This window comes from Odontomachus brunneus, unplaced genomic scaffold (assembly GCF_010583005.1).
Source record: "Odontomachus brunneus isolate Ranch 3 - 2012 unplaced genomic scaffold, Obru_v1 Obru_scaffold_003, whole genome shotgun sequence".
In the NCBI taxonomy this organism is placed as follows: Eukaryota; Metazoa; Arthropoda; class Insecta; order Hymenoptera; family Formicidae; genus Odontomachus; species Odontomachus brunneus.
Genome location: NW_022639453.1, coordinates 503,553 through 524,577, shown reverse-complemented (window position 1 = coordinate 524,577; position 21,025 = coordinate 503,553). Strand labels below are relative to the sequence as shown.

At 39.3% G+C, this 21,025-nt stretch overlaps 3 protein-coding genes across 4 annotated transcripts; 2 read left to right on the top strand and 1 right to left on the bottom strand.

Moving 5' to 3' along the window:
- Nucleotides 1-1,782: 1,782 nt before the first annotated feature.
- LOC116843174 (superoxide dismutase [Cu-Zn]-like) lies at nucleotides 1,783-8,659 on the top strand. The gene is made up of 3 exons (XM_032813354.1): nucleotides 1,783-1,950; nucleotides 5,365-5,589; nucleotides 7,516-8,659. The coding sequence occupies exons 1-3, from the start codon at nucleotides 1,783-1,785 to the stop codon at nucleotides 7,768-7,770; spliced, it is 648 nt and encodes a 215-aa protein (XP_032669245.1). The 3' UTR covers nucleotides 7,771-8,659.
- Nucleotides 8,660-8,663: 4 nt separating this feature from the next.
- LOC116843199 (probable small nuclear ribonucleoprotein Sm D1) lies at nucleotides 8,664-12,866 on the bottom strand. Its single transcript, XM_032813417.1, has 4 exons — nucleotides 12,707-12,866; nucleotides 12,424-12,500; nucleotides 12,035-12,232; nucleotides 8,664-11,779 (listed from the first exon to the last, which is right to left on the bottom strand). The coding sequence occupies exons 1-4, from the start codon at nucleotides 12,718-12,720 to the stop codon at nucleotides 11,697-11,699; spliced, it is 372 nt and encodes a 123-aa protein (XP_032669308.1). The 5' UTR covers nucleotides 12,721-12,866; the 3' UTR covers nucleotides 8,664-11,696.
- Nucleotides 12,867-14,393: 1,527 nt separating this feature from the next.
- LOC116843572 (ATP-dependent RNA helicase DHX30-like) lies at nucleotides 14,394-20,879 on the top strand. Of its 2 annotated transcripts, XM_032814051.1 has the most exons (14): nucleotides 14,394-14,627; nucleotides 15,074-15,297; nucleotides 15,524-15,601; nucleotides 15,690-15,804; nucleotides 16,093-16,189; nucleotides 16,720-17,099; nucleotides 17,221-17,417; nucleotides 17,519-18,547; nucleotides 18,875-19,216; nucleotides 19,302-19,546; nucleotides 19,840-20,053; nucleotides 20,145-20,334; nucleotides 20,434-20,504; nucleotides 20,578-20,879. In XM_032814051.1, exons 3-14 carry the CDS (start codon nucleotides 15,552-15,554, stop codon nucleotides 20,831-20,833), a joined length of 3,186 nt encoding a protein of 1,061 aa, XP_032669942.1. In that variant the 5' UTR covers nucleotides 14,394-14,627; nucleotides 15,074-15,297; nucleotides 15,524-15,551; the 3' UTR covers nucleotides 20,834-20,879. The 2 variants fall into 2 exon arrangements, with proteins under 2 accessions (XP_032669942.1, XP_032669935.1); XM_032814044.1 differs by lacking the exon at nucleotides 15,074-15,297.
- Nucleotides 20,880-21,025: the final 146 nt, after the last annotated feature.

Genomic DNA, 21,025 nt, shown 5'->3' with positions numbered 1-21,025 from the left:
TCTCTCTCTCTCTCGTTGTTTTCCACGGACGAGGGAGCTTTATCGTCGCACATAATCGTAAATCGTCGTTTAATGGAAAAATGCACAGTGACACGGCGCGTCTAACGCACTGCGCTTTCCGAGAATAATATCGGACTATGGCATCTCGGGAAAGGACGAATCCGCGGATCATTAGCGCGCACGATAAACTTCGCAGCGTCGTTTCGTTTTCATCGTTTTCATACGATCCCGCGGCGAAACGATCGCAATTATACATTCATACGTATGAAATCCGCATACCGTGTGAGCGCGCGCGACTCGGCGAAATTTAATCATGCTGATATCAGCGCTAACGGAATGGAATCGATTGGCATTCATGGCGGTGGTGTCGAATTTTAATGAAACCCTCCCTGCCATTAGCATTCTCCTTTTTTTTTCTTGCTAAGTACAGAGCAAGCACCGTTAGTCTTTTTTCTACGAGTCCCAGCCATGGGACTACTGATTATTCTCTACTCGCTCGTCCCATGGTCTCGTCCAGGGACTCTTATTCTGGACGCATAGCGAACGTTAAGTACGCCCTTCTAATGCCCTTTTATATCCTTTCTTTTCCACGAACTTTTACTTCAGCTTGAAGATGATATTTGACATTCGATACGCGCGCGGAATAAGATTCCTGGAGCCGCGGTATATTTTGACATTTGCTCGTCTGGCCGGCAACGCAAGCGGCTCACGGAATACTTCCGCCGTTCGCAAAGAGATCGTCAATCAAACCCGATTACATGATCGATCGGATCGACGGTGTTACGCGAATAATTCCACGATTTCATCCAAGTCCCGTACAATCCGCGGTCAGTCATCGCTGCATCGCCGAACGAACGAAGAAGAAGCTCGCGCAAGCAACGGGGCCCCGTCATCGTTCCGGCTGGCTAGCCGCGAAAATTGCGCGTCCCGGTTTTCGCGATTTTTTGCACTCGCCCAGCCGGATAAGCGTCCAGATTAGCTCGACTGTCCGGCGGTATCGACGGCATCTAAGCGATCCATCAGCCCGGGGCGAAAACCCACGGGCACATCTCGCTTTCACTCGGCTCCCCCGGCTCTCCCGCGCCTCATCAGCCACGTGCACCGTCGTGCAATGAACGTGTGTGCGTGGCGACCGGGCTGACAGCTGCCAGCGAAAGAGGAAAACGCACGCGCGACCGGCAAAAGAGCGTCTCACGTTTCGCACGTCTGATCCCATCTGGTGCGATCCCGGGAGTGCGCGGGCTGGTTAAATCGGTACGGTACAACAAGCAGTTCTCGCGCGCGTGAAAGATCTCCGCGCGATCCGAGGACCCCCTGGTGCTTCGCCCTCTCCAACAGCCGAGCGTCCAACAACCGGCCTCGTCCTCGTCGTGACTCGCCGATGACGTAACGCATAAATACACGCCACGGGAAGGTGGCCGGTGGTGGCTGCTGCTGCTGTTTCTTCTTCTTCTTCTTCTTCTGCCGCTGCCGCTGCTCCGAAAGGGCAGTCTTCAAGGTGCGGTCCTCGAAGGCAGCTCCTTGATCGGTACGGCGCGATCGTTATCGCGAGCAAGTGGATGAATCTCGGCTGCCAGGTCCTCGTTGCAATCGAGTCGAGAAGGAGAGGAGAGGCACCGCAGGAGAGGAGGAGGAGGCGCAGTAGATCTCGTAGGCGCCGTCGAGTCCTGCCGTCAGAGCCGCTTTATCCTCCGATCGACTTGGAGGACTACTCGGGAAGACCAGGAACTCGCTGTTACATCAGTCCGGCGTACGCTTTTGGGACTCGGGGCTCGCGAGATCATGTGGCGGCTGTCAATAGTGATCGCTATGATCGTAACGGCGCGGGCCGGCCCGTACGACAGGATGGCGGTTTCGATGAACGACAGGACGCTGTTCATCAGGAGCCTGCCGGGCTACCCCGGGACCAGAAGCGATCTCTACGAGGTCTACATGGAGCCCTATTACTTCGTACGTATGCCAGTTGCTACTCTTGATCGATCGTCGCGATGGATTTTCCGATAACGCGCCGCGTCGACGACGCGATCGAGGATGAACGACTCTCTATCGTTGTGTGCGGAATTCGTCTTGCACACGTGGTCCTACACGTGCGATTCTCGACGCGAAGGAGGAAAGGGGTGCTTCGTTATTTCAGCGGTGGTTATCGAAAACGTTGGAGATTCGGCCGACGTCGCGATGTAATTGTCGTTTTTATGGATCGTCTGGTATCTCCAAACAGAGTGAATTCAACTCGCGCGATTTAATTTCGATGATTGCGGAATCAAAGGTCGATTAGAGCGCAACTGTAATTTCGTTATTCAGGAGAAAATCACTTTCAGTTATTACTCTGTTCGCTTCTGGGATAAAAAAGGCCAAACGTCCAACGTTTCAGAGCTGGAAGTGATTTAAGTTGCAAGTTTCAACGAAGTTCTGCCTCTCGATCACGTAATTGCCAATCATCTCCCCCACCTGCTCTCTCCTCCCCACGTTGTTTCGAAACCTTATACGAAAAGGATTATATAACCGCGATCTCGTTAGATTCGCGCGAGAACGTGCGAAGTTTTCATCTCAGAACTTGAGCGAAACCGCACTGGTTTCTCATGTTTCGATAATTAACAAAATCATTCCACGTCCATGAAATTAGACGGAAGATTTTGCTGATGGGACGTATGTCATCAACAATGAGACCCTCGATGTATTCAACAGTCAGTATGACGCTTGTAGACGTACGTTCTGTAGGTGCTAAAGAGGCAATAGTCGTCGCGCAAACATTATCTTCGAGCGCCATTGAAGCAGCAATCATCTGTCACAACATCATCGCTCGCGAGGTAGTGGATTTATTGCTCATATCCATATAGCATACCAAAGGAACGAGGATCGCATACTTATATTTTTCCTACTGATTACTGATAATGAATAACAACTATATAAATCACCTACATAGACGCGTCTCAAATGCCATGAAGCTTACGATATCCATATTCATTATCTATCTTGTGCAGAGCGTCCGACAATAGGTGAGAGAACGCTCATACATATTAAGTCAAACTAAGCATAAGAGTATCTCTGCAATTCTGCAAACTGCCGTACAAAATTTTGAGTTGTTAATTCAAGGAGATTGACGAATGATTGCGCGCGACAGATTATTAATCTTTTTTAGTCAATAACTCATATATTCGCGAAATGGTATTTGCGAAGGGCTTCTTCGTCCAGTTTGACCCAATGTGTGAGCACACAAACGGAAATCTTATTGTCGCATTCTGTACTCACCAATTCATTGATTTTCACCGACTAGAAATTTATTCCATAATCTTGATCAAGTTGATCCCAATCAGTAAACTGGCCAATAGAAGGTCAGTTATCGAGTCCTAATTATTAATAATCCTCACTATTAATAAGATTCTGATTGCTTCGCCATTACGATTTAAATATCACTTTATTCAAATCACCTCATTTAAATCAGATAACTAATTGGGATCAAGACCGTGGGATAATTTCCAGTTTGGTTCTCTAATTAATAACTTAAAATTTTACGTGGTTGTTTGCAAAATAGTAGGTGAATTTAGGGGCTAAGCACAATAAAAGGAATAAGGAATACTAAAAACAAGAAATAACGCTATTCCTCTGTTCCTTTATTCTGCGTTGATGAATTAGGTTTCATGTTTTAATATTGAACTGTTCCCTATTCTCTGTTTCCTGTTCTCTATTCTCGATTCCCTATTCCTTATTCCTTTTATTGTGCTCAGTCCCTTAGTGTTCGGTTCGGCCTGATCTAAGCGTAGACGAGCGTTTTCCCATCTATCGTCATATACACCTTGTGCACACATCTACTTTTCGCGACGTCCGCAAAATTTTAACGAGCTTCCTCGTGTTCCGCGAAAAGAGCGACCGAGGTCTCGCTCAGCCTCGTTAGCGGATGACGATGGCGTGTCGCTTTCGACGTCCACGACTCTGTGTAAACATCTCCACGTAATACTTTTCTTCAGCGCGAGAGATGAGCGCAGTCGATATACAATCGATCGCGTTTCATCCGCCGCGCGCGTCTATCATTAGTCATCAGCCGTTCGGTCCCGTCTTCCCGTACGCGGGAATCTGCATAATTAGCCATTAAGTCATTTAAACATCACGAAGGACGTCGAGTGGTAGAGCGCGCTCTCGCCGCTACGAGGACGCTTTCACTATGAATCCGCGCGCCGTTCGCCTATGCCTCGTGCAATTCTAACGAAGCCGCGGCTGATGCCGCTCCGACCTTGCGCGTAGTTTCTGCCGCTTCATCGTCGTCGGCAGATTATAGTCCGACCGCGGCAGTAATTGCAGATTTCACCCGTGAACCGCTCGCTCAAAAACTGGACGACCGTGCCGCGTCCGGCAAATGACAGTGGCGACTGTAATGCGATTCAATAAGCAGGTGGATTACGCGTCCCGAGCATTAGGAGATACCGTTCGACCTCGCTCCTCCGCGAGCGTATCGCTCGATACGTTGCGGATACGTCATTATCAATTTCCGCCCTCCGCTGCAGTCCTGGGACTCCTCTCTCTCTCTCTCTATCGCGCGCGCGCGCGCATACATACAGTTGCATTTATAGATTAATCGAGCAGTAACAAATTGCTTCCCGGGTGGCGAATAGATTTTCGTTGCGCAGCTACGAAAGTCTACGGGTTCCCATGCTAAGATCGCGAAGTAACTCCGGGGAAACGAATCCTTACCCCGTAGGCGTGCGAAATCGTGAACTTTGTGTGCCTGGATATATTATAAGACTTCTTATGCATTCACATGTCCCCGCGAAGTCGCCCACTTATATTTCGGATGAAAAAGAAACGATATCATTATTCTCATTTAACATTTTTTCTCGTTTGTAATTTAATAGCTATTTGCTTTAATTCATTTGCTAACCTTCTGTTAACTCAAAGGATTTAATAGTAGAAAAAGTAATGAAATAAATAAAAAAGGAACAAACATGTTAATTGCTACATTAATTTCCGAGAGTTGTTCTGTTTCTCTCTTCCTCCCCCTATCCAAAAAAAAATAAAGCTTAAGTACGTTTGAACAATCAAAGTTACGGGGTAAATATGTCTGACGCGTATATTTGCTAGCTGATTTCGTCAGCTCGCTTTCCCCCGGCGACGCATTTAATTCGCCAGATGCAATCACGATTTATGCGTAAATTAATAAGCGAAATGATGGCGCGACCGCCCCGTGGCAGTCGATGCGTTAATCACCCCTGTCGAAGTATCAATTTGCGAAAGTACACATCCAGACCGACGCGGCGAGTTCTCGCGGATCCTCGCCTTTGCATCGTACTCGCTGGTTGATTGCATCACGAGCGTCCCGCTCGCATTGCTCGACGGAGATATGTTAACGTGGCTTTCCTTCGAAATGTGCAGGCGGTCGGCTTGAAGGCCGTGGTGGAACTGAAAGCTCTCGGTGATGACGGCTCACCGGTGGACGGACCCCGAGGGATTCTTACGCTCGAGCAGCATCCCGAAGGGGTCAGGATCGCGGGTACGATCTCGGGCTTGAGCCCGGGCTTGCACGGCTTCCACGTGCACGAGAAGGGAGACTTGACGAAGGGCTGCAGTTCGGCCGGGTCGCATTTCAATCCGTATATGGTAACATAACATATTTTCTTGCACCACCCTTATAAAAATATCATACTAAGAATCATTGATAATTACTTATTTTCAGTATTAAAAATACTGGATAATAAGTAATTATCAATGATTCTTAGTATGATATTTCTATAAGGGCATTCTCTTATTGATTTTCAAATTAATTTCCTTTCTAATTTCTACTCTTTTTAATATTTTCTTTCTATTCTTTTTTTTTACTTCCTAAAACAACTCACATTTTTAGAGGATTTAATTCCAGAATATTTTATGTAATAAATCTTTTCATCTATCTATTATCCTTGCGCACTCTCACATTATTATCCTATTAATTTTTAATCCTATAAATTTCTCTCCTCATTTCTACGTTCTCTTATATTCTCTTTCCAATTTTTCAGTTTCTTTTTATATTTTGTTTAATTTTCTAAAACATGTAACCTACATCCTTAGAAGATTCATATATTTATAAATCCAGAATATTTAATATAACATATGTTTTCATCTATTATTATCTTTACGCATTCTTGCACACACTTTCTCATTCTTTAATTTCTTGGTTAATTTCCATTCTAATTTCTACTTTTCCTTCACATTTTCTTTCTATTTATAGTTTTTATAAATGTATCTAGAGTTTAATTTCCTAAGATATACAGGGTGATTCACACTCTCCTCCGGGAATTTTGTGGGAACGTAGAACAGGTTGAGGTGAGCATAAAAGTCATATCCCGTTTTGCGATATTCGCAATAATTAATAGAGATATTAATTGTAGAAAACTTGCAAATGATCATGCAGAATATAGTAAATGAGTTAGAGTAGCGACGACTGCCGTCGTGTACTTATACTTTAGGTCAAATTGAACAAAAAAGTCCTCTACCATTTTGCAAATAATCACATAGATTTTTAATTATTAATTAAAGAAGATGAGTGCATTATCACGCAAAATCGTGCAATAATCTTCTTTAATTAATCATTAAAAATCTATGTGATTATTTGGAAAATGGTAGAGAACTTTTTTGTTCAATTTGATTTAAAATATAAGTACACGACGGCAGTCGTCGCTACTCTAACTCATTTACCATATTCTGCATGATCATTTACAAGTTTTCTACAATTAATATCTCTATTAATTATTGCGAATATCGCAAAACGGGATAGGACTTTTATGTTCACCTCAACCTGTTCTACGTCGCTACAAAATGCCCGGAGGAGAGTGTGAGACACCCAGTATAATTCACGTTAACCGTTGAATATTTAATAAATGCTTTCAACTACCTGTTATCCTTACGCATATTAAAACCGGTTATGAAGTAACGACGTTATCGTGCTAATTAAAATCCTTTACGCACATCCTTAAAAAACATTATGTATTACCATATCGCAAAAATTTCGTGTCGTTGAGTCGTCCTCATTACATCCACATGCTAATTCGAAGAGAGTCCAAACTTCAAAAGCACCGAAAATATTTTCGTGACAACTCGCGGATAGCGAAATATTCGTCTCTTAATGTCTATGCATACTGCGCAGAATATCTCCGCGTATTTTCTTGCGCTTCAATATTCCGTAAGAAATTTGCATTCGGATTTCTTCATAGCACTCGTAATCCCGCGCTGACAGCGCGAGATTTGCATTTCCAAATGAAGATTTCATCTAATAACAACGATAATCCGATTTTTCTTTCTTTTCCTTCCCTCAATCATCCGGAGAAAGTAATCTGAAGGAGTTAAGGAGTTACGATTGGGGAAATTAGATTTACATTTGAGATTACATTGAGATTTTTCAAAATCTGAGTTAAAACTCGCTTCTCCCTCTCTCCCTCTCTCTCTCTCTCTCTCTCTCTCTCTCTCTCTCTTTCCCTCTCTCCTTTTTCGCTGATTACGATCCCTACTCGCGTGGTGTTACGGTGAAATGGCAAGAGCGATCGGTTTCAGGTGAATCACGGAGCTCCCAGCGATCCATTGCGTCACGTCGGGGATCTCGGGAACATCGAGGTCGGGCAAGACGGCACGGCGCGCATCGACGGCTTCGATCACTACCTGAGCCTGGTGGGTGTCCGAGGTGCGATCGGCAGGACCATAGTGGTCCATGAGAAATCCGATGACCTCGGCCGTGGCGGAACCGAGGAGAGCACGAAGACCGGATCGGCGGGCGCCCGACTCGCCTGCGGTGTCATCGGGTTCATGTAATGAGATTTATAAACTGCGAATTCGACTGGCGTGCGTTGAAAGCTGCAAGGTACCGCGTGCCCGTTACGCGAATGGTGTTCGGCGGTAAACGTCGAACGGGAAAAGATTTCCTAGTAAAAACAAAGATGATCTTCTCTGTCGCGAAGTCCTAATTGACCGTCACTCGCTCTGTGTCGCTCTTCAGCTTCCAGTTTCACGTTCTGGACATCAGTTCGAGTAAATTATTTCGCGAATTGAACAGCTCCTCCAGTCAATTTCAACGGAAACGATCCCGTCCACTGAGAAATCCGATCGACCGCCGCGCTCTTTTGCAATTTCTCACGAATTAATTGTCAGACTCACAGAGACTGAACATCATCAGTTTGGAAAATTTGTTAAACATCTCTTGGAGTTAATTCGTGACAGCGAGATTTTGTTGTCGACTCGCGTTTCTAAGGTGTTTGCGGCTCGCTGATGTTCTCTCTTCCTCATTTGAACGTGGCAGAAGAATAACCGTACAAATCCGTGCCCAGCGGCGGCTTTCAGGCTGCGCAACGGTGCGCACTGACGCGCCCAGCCGAATTCGCTAAAAGAGATGTTGCACGTATTCCGTAATTCCGTCCACTACTAATTTAATTGCGTCCATTTGTACCGATCAATAAATCACGACTGTAACAGAGCACGTTTCGAGCGCATTTTACGCACTTTCACTTGACTGATCCTTAACTTGCCATAGACTGCGGAAACGAAAGAGTGAGTTGCTGGTGTGTAATAGTTTCATAAAAATTAATTGTTAATTCAATTAATCCATCCTTCGGGCATTTCACTAATGTCGAAACAGTAGCAGCACTATACAATAGTATCACACGGCAGTCGAGTATCAACAATAAACAATTGTGTATCGAAATAATACTATTTCTTATACATATTTTATTGAACTTTCTGGACAAATATATGCAACGTACAATTTCGTGAAGAATTGTGTGCGAAAGACACGGCGACAATTCCTTTCCGACGTTGTAGGAAATTAGAAAAATTGTTGGCAATTCAACGAGATCTCTCCTCGTCGCGCAATGTGCGTCGAATTTTCCAGCGCGGCGAATCTCATCGAGAATAAAGCCATTAGCCATGTCGATATACCGAGCGTTTAGCAAAATTTCCACAGAATATAGAGTCAAATTCGGTGAGATCTAATCGAGTTTTCTACTGCATGATTCGAGTATAAATAGCTCCTGCGTCTCGCCAATGCGCTGCGGCGATAATACACAGCGACGATACGCAGTTTCGTACGAAAGATGTAACAAACATTCGCCGATGAAAACAAAAAGAAAAAAAAAGAAGAAACCTAAATTGCGCAATTCTTTGCATCTTCGAGAGTATATTATATTGCATCGGTTTATTTCTATGTCATACGCCGTTGTTACACGCAACGTTGAACGCGCAGCAGGGAGAACTAAAATCAAAGTTACGCTATGACACGAATGTTTGACACGAGCAGATCGACAGCTGCCGTAAAAGCCGAAGTTTGAGATACCAAGAGCCACCTGAGAAGTCATCAGTCCCGAGGTTGCCGAAGAAGAGGCCGCAAGTCTCCTTTTTCATCTGCTCTCAGCTTGTTCTCGCGTATTGGGGCGAAGCAAGAACTCCAGGGACATAGCTGGATCAGTGCGCATCTTGTCGACCGTCGACGGGTCCACCGGCTCGCCCATCTCCTCCAGGGCGCGCAGCATCTTCGTCACCACCTCCGGCGGCGAGCTGCGTTTCGCACCGGGCGCGTCCGGTCGGTGCTGAGGTTGGCATTGTGTCCCGAAGGTTCGCGGCTGGAAGTGCACTGCTGGAGGACGTTGAATCGATTTCAGCGCTCTATATCGCGTCTCCGACGAGCATCTACACGCTGGCTGGGATATCGATCGATTCCCCGTGGCGGATTGCGCCGCGGGCCCGACAACGAGCCGCAGACGAGCGGTAAATTCGGTCAACGGCGACGATTCTTCATTATGTATTATCGCCGCGATGAGTAATCGCAAATTGCGCGCGAAACGTCCGTCTCTCCGCGGCGCGGTGCGCCGCACTCACTCTCGCAACGTCGCGGAATTGCGCATGCGATTCAGCACGCTTGAGATGTTTTATCTTGGGGATGATCTATCTCTTTCTCTCTTTCTATCGGGATATATCTCGGGGATTACATTGCGCGTGCGACCGGTTTTTCTCGTTGATCGATTATGACATAATCGCGCGGCGTATGCTATTTTAATCCAGATAACGTTACACGAGTATGCTAGTTTCCTTTGTAGGTATCATACAATTTTATTAATGAGTAATAATTTTGTTAATAATGATTAATCGACGAGGCACGGGGCTCGTTACTCTCGAAGACGATATTCACATAAGTTAATTCTCCTCACGGGGCGAGAACATTTTGGATTTTCTCGAGTCACGCGCGAATTTGCTTGGACAGCGATTGCCGCGGATTAATCGCATCAAAGTGAAACTGAACGAGCACTCTGCACGCTCCGTGCCACTTTCCGCACACTGTGAGCGTAAGGCGAAGTGCGATGCACCGCTTCTCACGTGATATTAAGTTACACTCGCGAGAGTTAAACGCTCCATCGAGAGCGTTTAACTCCCGCGACGCAAAGAGCCGACCGACCGTCGTCGCCGTATTACCAGGAACATCGTAATCTGATATGTCATCCATATCTTCCGCCTCGAGGTTACCGCGGCCGCATCTGAAGACGAATTGTACGCAACTGACGATCAGCCTTTTTGATGATCTCCACATAATCACACGCGAACATTTTGAGACGGATCGTCGCGATGTGGCGGACGTGTGAGTTACATTGTCACGACGGTCGGCCTCGCCTCGCGTAAACGCTGACAGAAGCGGTTAGACGAATGCACTGAGGGCAGTCTGTGTTTGTGTGTAATTGAAGTTCGTTACGTGATAACAAAAGCGAGTTTGAAGGCGATAGACCAATCGAAAACATTGGTCGCGCTTTAATTAATATGTCTTTGTATCTTTTCTTTAATCAAAAAGTTCTCGCGTCCCGCACTAATAAATTCCAATTGCAAAAAATTAAAGTGTAATCGGGCATTCGTCTTACAATAGTGTCGCGTGATATTTAGTGCAAAATACTTGTAGTTTTGTACTAATACTTCAGTTTGATCGCGTTGCATCCAGACATTTAATCGTAATTTGTTATCTTTTTCTCTCTCTCTCTCTCTCTCTTCGTGAAAACTTACAGTTAACTAATAGTTGACATTAATCGTTTAAGACAAAAGTATCACATAATGCCTGGATACTAATAACACTAGTATCTACCCATGGACATTGTTTTAGTATTTTGGTCTTGTTTTAGTCTTTAAATATGACTATTTAAACTTTCAATATAGAATATATACATAGATATATCCTATTTTGTAAAAACTAAAACAATAAAAATGCTCAGAGTTAAGTATCAGTGTTATGAGTGTTCAGATATTAGTACTTTTACCTTACATTTTGTCAAGTCCAAGTCGACATCAATCGCATCCTAAGAGAAGAGGTCTAGCTATGAAATGCATTGAAATTGATATTGAAGTGAATGTTATTGTACTGAAATTGACTTATATATATGTATATAAATATCTCCATTGATCTTTCTTTTTAGTTCCTTGAACGCACACTAGAAACAGACGAACGACAACACAAGGTTAAAAATACCGGAATGGTATTCATGGTCAACAGATGCTACACCTCGACCACTAAGAAGGAAATCGATTTGACATTGCATTTTTTAAACTTGACTCGCTAAGGTTACCATTTGTTGAACAACCTCTTGTAGTCATATCCTTATTAAATTAATTGCATTCTTATCAAACTCGACGAATTGTCCCATTGAGGATAGAAAAATTTATATTTCGACGATTTACAAAGGGTGTACGTGGTGGTGTACGTGGTAGTATCACTATCGCCTGCCTCGTCCTCTACCACGGCCACCCCTGCCGCCTCTACCACCTCTAGCACCACGTCCTCGACCACGGGCAGCTCCTGCAGATGAATAATATAATTAATGATTAAAAGAATATTCTTTCAAATCTCCACTTGGCTCTAATAGTCAAAGTATTGGCTGTGTCCAGTACTTTGCAAAACTGTTTTGCAATTGTTGCAAAATTCATAACTCTGTGATCAGTGTACTTTTAATCTTAATTGAATCCAAAAGCACCCACCAGTCAGATTCACGAATTTTACAATAGTTGCAAAGCAGTTTTCTCTGCAGAACACAGCTATTATTTTGCTATATACCTCTTGCCGCTTCTTTCTTTTTGGCCTTGGCTTTTGGTGTATCATCTATCAGCAAAGTTTCCAAAGGAAGGGAGTCAGGCAAGATGTAATACCTTATGTTGTTTCCTCGTAAGCTCAAAGTCTCTAATTGCACTGGATCTCGATTCTTTATTGTCATTTTCACTGTTTTCAAATGTGTATTCATTGCCACATCTACACCTGCGACAAAATGATAAAATTTAAATTCTTGCTTTATAATTGTGTACAATCAATAATAAACTTTAACAACTTTACATTTCATCTTTTCTTGTCCATAATAAACACTGTAAATTGATATTTTTCTGGCATTATATTTTATAATATAAGCCTTGACTTAAGAAATTAGGTTATGTTAGGTTAAATTAATATACCTGTAATCGTGCCGTTGACTTGAGTGCCATTTTTCAGTTCTATCGTCACAGTCTCATGACTCAGTTTCATTAGAAATCTGTAATTGAATAATAATATAAGTTTACTGGAAAGTAATAATTTTGGGATGAGTTATCTCAGCGCGCCTTTTCTGTACGAATTAGGTTATATTGCACAAGAGCGTCGTTTGTATTTTTGCGGATAAATCGTTGCATACACAAAAATTTAATTATCCTATAATATTCCCTTTAATTTAACAGTTTTTTTTAAGTACATTTTTCATACCTCACTAGCTTCATGATGTGACTGGAATTGATACCTGACAAAAGTAACACACGCTACCGGTAAATTACACCTTCACACTGCTAGTCTCTGTGAAAATAAGCGATAAATCGATGTTCGATTCTTTTTGTTAGAATTGATTTGCTCTTCAGGGTTTTAATTAGCTCTTATATGTGAAAATAATTTTTTAATGAGATATTATTAGGTTTCGTAATTTAAATACTGAATAATTAAGAAATTTTTTCATTTTTTAAGATAAGTTTTGACAAATAGACAAAATTTAACGTGCTGTACTTTTGCCAAAAATAATGATAATAGTTTAAGAAGCATTGTATAATAATAATAAATAAGATGCGCAAATTATTGATCAAATTCTTATGGAGCAAATAAAGGGTTTAAGGGCGATATTAAATCTTAAATATAAGATTCGACTATATATCAAAGTTCGACGACAAGAATATTGTAATAATAGTAACAAAACTAAAAATTTAAAGCTTTAAAATGCTTTTGGTATTATTTCGATATCGTCATATTTAACGAAGTTAGAACCTGTTGAATTTTGCCTCAGTATAAAATAAAAGGATGTCTGACCCGCTATTGAGTCGTACTCAATTCCTCGTTGAGGAAAGTAGTGGCTCGTAGTGGAGAACTTGGAAACTAATTCTCAGAAATAATCGTCCATATTCTGAATCCTCTTTTATCTATAAAAGTGCCTCTAAAAGAGACTTAGAAGCTACCTGATTGGCTGAGAAGCTACATTTAAGGCATTTTTATCGATAAAAGAGGATTCAGAATATGGGCCAATGGGTCTAATATTACATAGGATGTGATCCACTAGGCGCTTCAAACGCTTTGAAATTAAAGAAAGGCAAATGTTTATGACGCTTCAAAGCGTTTGCAGCGTCTAGTGGATCGCATCCTATGTAATATTAAACCCGTTATTTCTGAGAATTAGTTCCCAAGTTCTATGCTGCGAGCCATTACTTTCTTCAACGAAGAATTGAAATTGTAGTAGGGTTAGATAGGCTTCGCTCCTGAACACTGTACCTATTGTACTACCTTTTATAAATAAAGAAAAAAAAAAATGAAATCGTAGTACGATTCAATGGCGGGTCAGACATCCTTTTATTTTTTATACTGGGCCTTTATTCTGGGCCTTCTGAAATAGTTGTGTATACGTAAGTTTTACTACGCAGGTTTAATCATACTATAAAATAGCTGCGCAATGAAAATTACGTATACGCAAAAATTTCAAGAATAGGGGTCTGCGCAGTAAAACTTACGTATACGCAACTATTTCAAGAATAATGGCTCCTGCACACAGAACGCGGTAAAGCCCTATGCACAATGCCAGGCAACAGGCAATAGGAATAGGCATTAACCAATAGGAACAGGGAATAGAAATAATTGACCAATCCAAATTCTTATTCCCCGTTCTTAAGTGGTGGAAGTCCGCGCGACAGCCAATCAATATGTTGTTTTTCTATAAGAGCTAGAAGATTATTACGGAAAGCAGCATATTGATTGGCTGTCGCGCGAACTTCCACCACGCGGCAAGTATTATCGCGTCCTGTGTGCAGAAGCCATAAGGGCCCTGATAAGACAAATGGTCTGTTCTTTTCAGCTGCACTGTTGAACTGGTGCAATAAGTTATGGCTCCTGCACACAGGACGCGGTAATGCTTGCCTGTGTGCAGGAGCCATTAGAGTAAGAAAAAATATACTTGTCTCACTTTAACTTGTTGCACCAGTTCTGCAGTTAGCTAAAAAGAAAGACCAAAAATTCAACAAGCTCTAACCTTGTTAAACATGATGATATCGATGTGGTTCAAAAAGTATTTTAAAGCTTTAAATCTTTAGTTTTGTCACTATTATTATCGTCTTGACGTTATTTTAGCAAAATATATCGAATTAAACGGAAAGTGGTGAGCGCATTAATTTTTAACCTTGTATATTTTACATCAAACAATTACTTTTGTAAAAAATTCGATAAATACGTTTTAAAGAAGGAACTTTAAGTTTTTTATTCATTCCATAATGATTCTTATACAATCGATTTCTTGATTCTCTATATTTGATTAAAGTTAGAAGAACACTATTTGGATTAGCAAAATAATTCGCTGATATGCAAAATCGCGCCTATATGTAAATTAAAGAGGAAGTGTTTTTAAGCGGTGTAAACCTCGTCCGTATATAACTTCGGAATGATTTTAAAAATTAAATAATATAGCAAATTATTTATTTAATTTTATTGTTAGTGCTTTGATTGATGTAAAACAAGTAAAACTCAACAGTAAAAATACCAACTAAAAATTAATATTTAAACCATTGAAAAAACAAAACTTCTCAAATCATGTTAATTATTTTTTAGCATATATGTAATTTATCTCAGTTTCTACATTTATCTATTTATACTAATTTAAACTAGAATCTGTATAAACTATTATTTTATACTTCTGTTGTGTGACCGGACGAGAGGTCGCGTAAACTGGTTCTTGTATAAAAACGAAATTAACAAACATTTGTTTGGAAAATATATAATACTACTACAAACATTAAATATAATTCCATTCATAGTTTCTGTTGTAATTTTAAGTGAGTATTAATCTAAGTCAATATATAAATTGCAATCTAGAGATTGAATCTAACCTAAAACCTAACTTAAACAACGATTAAGTTAGTACTATTCATTATTTTTTATTTAATTTCGTATCTTTTTTAAATTAAGTGGTTACTTAATAGACTATAGAAATTAATTTTTTTAAGAACAAGCATGATATATGTATATATAATTGTATAAATTATATATTTTGTTTATCAGCTGCAACATATTAAAACACACACATGCAATGTCAGGAACATGTTTAATATTCACTGGGCACAGATCAGCATATAAATGGTATGTAAGCTAGCATGTGCTTGCAAAGTTCTTTTTACTGTACAATACATCTTATAATGCTTATCATATGATCAAAATTCTCTTACAGTATTCAACAATATTGCGTGTCATATTTTTATAAAAATGTAATTAAATCCACAAATGTACATAGTGCAATGCAATATTGTATTTCTATGAAAGAAGATAATGTGCATTTAACCAAGGTATGTTTAAAGATGCATCTTTCTAAATTGCTTGAAGATAGTTTCTTCTAAATGAAAAATATTTATTTCTATATCACAGGTAAAAGATTTTAGATTTGAGGATGTGATAAATATAGTTTAGATACAAAAATTAGAAAATGTAGAAGTAAGAATTATTTAATAATTATATTTTTGTATATTATATATATATATATATATATATATATATATATATATATATATGTATGTATAATTATATGTACAATTGTATTACTAGAGGGAGATAACATCAAAAATTTTCATTAACAGCAAAGTACCACTAGCCTAACCAATGATATGTACAATAAGGAACAAATTAAAAAAGTTACATCCAATAAATTTAGGAAGAATGTCCTAACATATAAAAGTATGTATATGTGTGAAACTTTCCTTTTAAAAATTATAATTTTAAAGAAACTTCTTTATAATGTATAATATAATTAAGAATCATAAGTTAGAGATAGAATACTTGTAGTTAAGACAGCTATACACCAGGATTTAGATATGCTTGGCTATTTTCTAGATTGAGAGTAAAAAAATGTTTGACTAGATGCATTCAATTCAATGTAGTTATACTTACATAGAAATGAATGCACCTGATTGAAAATCTTTAATAACTTTTGATCTAGAGAATGGCCAAATGTGTCTTGTATACAATATTATTCTTTATTATTTCTTATTAAATGTTACTTAATATTATTTTATTATTGCTCATTTATTTTTATTCATGTCATATTTATTATTAGTTTCATTTATTTTGAAGATAATATTATATAAATCATATAGATCATGTGTAAAACAATTATTTCCTATGTTATAAGCATTTCTATAGCATTTTCAATTATTTGTTAATTTATTTGATTTTGTGATGGGATCCCAAATTTCTGATAATTTCAGAATTGGAACGGATATACCAACAGCCAAAGAATTCTTTGCTAGAAATTTACAGGATAGTATGCCAAGAACTAAATGATCAAACGCTTTTAACTTCGAGCTGTAATGCAGACCCTAAATCACAACTATGGAAATTTACTTATAATATCAAGTGGCCAGAAAATATGTCTTTCAACGGAGTCAGTAAGAGAAAGACAGTAGCTAGTAATATCGCAGCTCTGAAATGTTTAGAGTGGTTAGAAACAAATCACAAGTTAATGAACGGCAAACCGATTCTGTATACTAAGAAACAAATACAGAATATGCAATTGAAGACTCACGAATTAAGCATTGCTCCTGAAATTTTGGACAACATGGAAAGCTTAATCAAGACTTACAAAATGGTAATCGCCTGCATTAAAATTTTTAATATATAAATATTTCACCGACTTGGGATTTATCTGTCAAGTATATCTGTTGTATAATTTTTTATTAAATTAACATACCCATTCGTAATATATCCAGAAAATAGATATCCCAAGACTGGACAATTCTACTACTACTTATTCATGCAATTGGAGCGCAACCATGTCTGACTATGATGCTTTCGGACCTCTTGACTCAAATATAAAAACAAACTATAAACATCGTAATATGACATTGCAATCTAGATTGATAGAGAAACATACACGACATACTGATCTACCGATTTTCCAGTTTAGGTAAGATTTATGCAATCTGTTTGGCTCATACATCTTGTAGTATAATAATTGCATTGTAAATATATTTAGATATGCGTTATTTTAATTTGCTTATTTTATAGGGATAAGATTCTTTCTATGTTAGCCGAAAATAAAATTTTATTGATAGAAGGGGATACAGGATGCGGCAAAAGTACCCAAGTTCCTCAGTTTATACTGGATAGTTACGCACGTAGTGGAAACGCCGTCAAGTGTAATATCTTAGTGTCACAACCGCGTAAGATTTCGGCAATCTCTCTGGCGGATCGTGTTGCGAACGAAAGATCAGAGATCTTGGGCGATGTCGTTGGTTATCAAGTGAGACTAGAGAATGTGACGCCGCAGGAATCCGGCAGAATAGTCTACTGCAGCACGGGTATACTGCTGAGAAAGTTACAGTGCTCTCCTAGTTTAGTAGGATGCTCGCACGTGATCCTGGACGAGGCGCATGAACGCTCTATCGATACCGACATACTGATGATCTTGCTGAAAAGAGCGCTCAATCTGAATCCTGAATTGAAGCTTCTGATCATGTCGGCGACTATAAAGGCGCATTTGTTTCAAAAGTACTTCAATTGCGCCACTATCAAGGTGCCTGGTAGAGTATATCCTGTAGAAGTGAATTTTATGGAGGATATTAAGAACCTGCCGAATTTTAACAAATATAGACCATATGCGTATCAGTTTCGCCCTGAAGCACCTATATTGAACGATTTACCAGTCTTGACCGACTTCATAAATATAGTGCAGATTATAAAGTGGATTTCCGCGAATAAACCGTACGGCGCTATCCTGTGCTTCTTGCCAGGATGGTCTGAAATTATGCAAGTTCAGAAGATGTTCGAGGATGAGCCGCTTAGTACACAAAAGCAATTGATCCTGACAATTCACTCCAGGCAGACGCATGACGCACAGCGCAGAATTTTTCAGGAAGTGCCTAAGGACACGCGCAAGATTATTCTGGCTACGAATATCGCCGAGACTGGCATTACCATACCCGACGTGTGTTACGTTGTGGATTCCGCTATACGCAGAGTAGTAAAATGGAACGATGCAAAAGATATGTTGTGTTTGCACAACGATTGGATCACTAAGGCGAACATTCAGCAGAGGTATTCACATAATATTATTTTTATAATATTAAATTGTTACAAAAAGTTTGTCGTGTCAAATAAATTAAAAAATAAAACTATCCATTTCGATAAATTAATAATTTTTACGATTAAAATAAACAATATTAATTCGGTTTTTTTAGGCATCTAATGAGAACTTTCTATTTTTCTTTCAATACTCTCAAACTTTCTATAAGTATTTAATAAATGATAAAGCTTTTGCATCGACATAGCGTTGATTTTATAAAAAAAAAAGTAATAATTACATAATTTTTATGAATTTATTTACACCACACATCGTATAAAGTCGCGCTTGTCTTTATACAGAAAAGGAAGAGCTGGCCGAATGAAACCAGGCGAGAGTTATCATTTAATTAAAAGAACAGAATATGACAACTTAGAGGAGTACCCGACTGCGCAGATATTGTCTAGTTCATTGGAGAAGACAATTCTCGAGTGTAAATCGTATACAGACGAAAATATGAAGATCTTTTTCAGTAACTTAATTGAACCGCCTGCTCCGAATAAAATACAGAAAGGAGTGGAGTATCTGATAAACAATGGAATTCTAGACAAAGATGAGAATCTCACAGCTTTGGGTAAACGGATGACAGTATTTACAACGCATCCTAGGTTCAGCAAAGCATTGGTATATTCCGCTATTTTCAAGTGAGTTCAATCAATGATACATTTTGCGTACTCGCCAATCATGGTCTTTCGATCGTTTCGTTAACAATGTTTATTTTTGCAATAGATGCGTACATCCCGTTGTAACCATAGCGAACGTCTTTTCCGGCGAAGAAAGTGGCTTCTCCGAAGAACTAGTCGAGAAAACTAAAAATAGAAAGAATAAAATGATATATCATCCATCAAGCGATCACCTCGCGATATCGCGGATTTTTAAAGCGTGGAGCACGTATTCTATTAAAAGACATCGTTTAGCAGTTAAATTTTGCCGAAAGATGCATCTCCGGCAAAACAAAATGAAATTATTGTCTAGTAAGTGGTATTACTCACGCAACAACTTACTCAATCTTGCACATTGCTACCAGCCTCTAACTCTTATAACTTCGGTGTCTTTGTTAAAAATCATTCCTTTTTTGTGAAAACATTTTCGCATATAAAGAATTTTATATCTCATAATCGAATAAAATTTTACAATTTTTTTGATCCTATGAACTTTAAAAAAGTTCATAGAATGAAGATTTATGTGAACAATTTAGCAAATTCTTCATTTTATTGTCGTGGGTCTTCCTATTTAGATGTTGCAAAAAATTCGTGATTTTTTACAGTGACACGAGATCTATTTCTTCGACAGATGGTCTTATGTCGCCTATTGAACAATACGCATATGTATAACGATTTTGATAATGCGGCAAATAAGTTTGAAGATAAGGACGAGTTAGTTAAAGCTATAATATACGCTGCTACACAGCAGTTGATCGAACATAAGAATGTAGGATTAAAGAAAGGAATATTAAGGACGGGCATAAACGAGCTGCGAGTGTAAGAAAATTACACATAATATGCACATACACACGTGCATCCTTAAATGCGCAGATAATATATTATGATTAATGGAATCGTATTTTTACAGAGGCAAAATTAAAGCCCTCATTTCGGGAGACAGTGTCAATTATAAGCGCAAGATTTGGCCAAGTTCATATTTGACGTATTTCCGCAGTGAGCACGATGACATGTGTAAACGCATGATTATTCGGGAAACTAGTATGATATCGCCTTTAACGATATTACTCTTTAATCAACAAGAAATTCAATGTTATGAGGTAATTCAAATTAATAAAAATTAAAATTTGTTACTTAGCGCTGTTTTCATATAGTGAACATTTTATGTGTGCATAATTATAATATACTTTGAATTTCAGCGAGATGATAAGATAGAATTAAAAATTAATGTTAACAAAGATGATACTTTAAACTTCTCTTGCGACAAAAGGTAAGTACCTATCTGTTTTTATTCATCTCTTTTTAGTATATGCCAATTTGCATAGATCATTTGTATCTTTCAGAACCGCTGACGTACTCTTAAAATTTAGAAACATTATGTGGTCTGTAGTGCAATATTCATTGGAGAAGGAGGAGATGGAGTTCCATAATTATGGAGTAAAATTAATGTCAGAATACAAAGATCAATTGCTCGAAACTCTTGTGAAAGCTTTGGACAATGCATCCGAATGCATACAAGACACCAATGATGATAATGATAATAATGATGATGATGATAATGATGATGATGATAATGATGATAAGGAGAATAGTTTGTAGTGAACGTTAATGTCTAATAATAATTCTTTTATTTTACACAATGCTATGACGCTTGCTTGTGCAGAATTATTTCATCCCATATTGTTATGTGTATTCATATGTGTACAAATATAACAGAAGCAGTGATATCTGTACGTGAATTCCAAAAAGATATGGCAAAAAGAAGAGATACAGACAATTAAGGGGATGCCA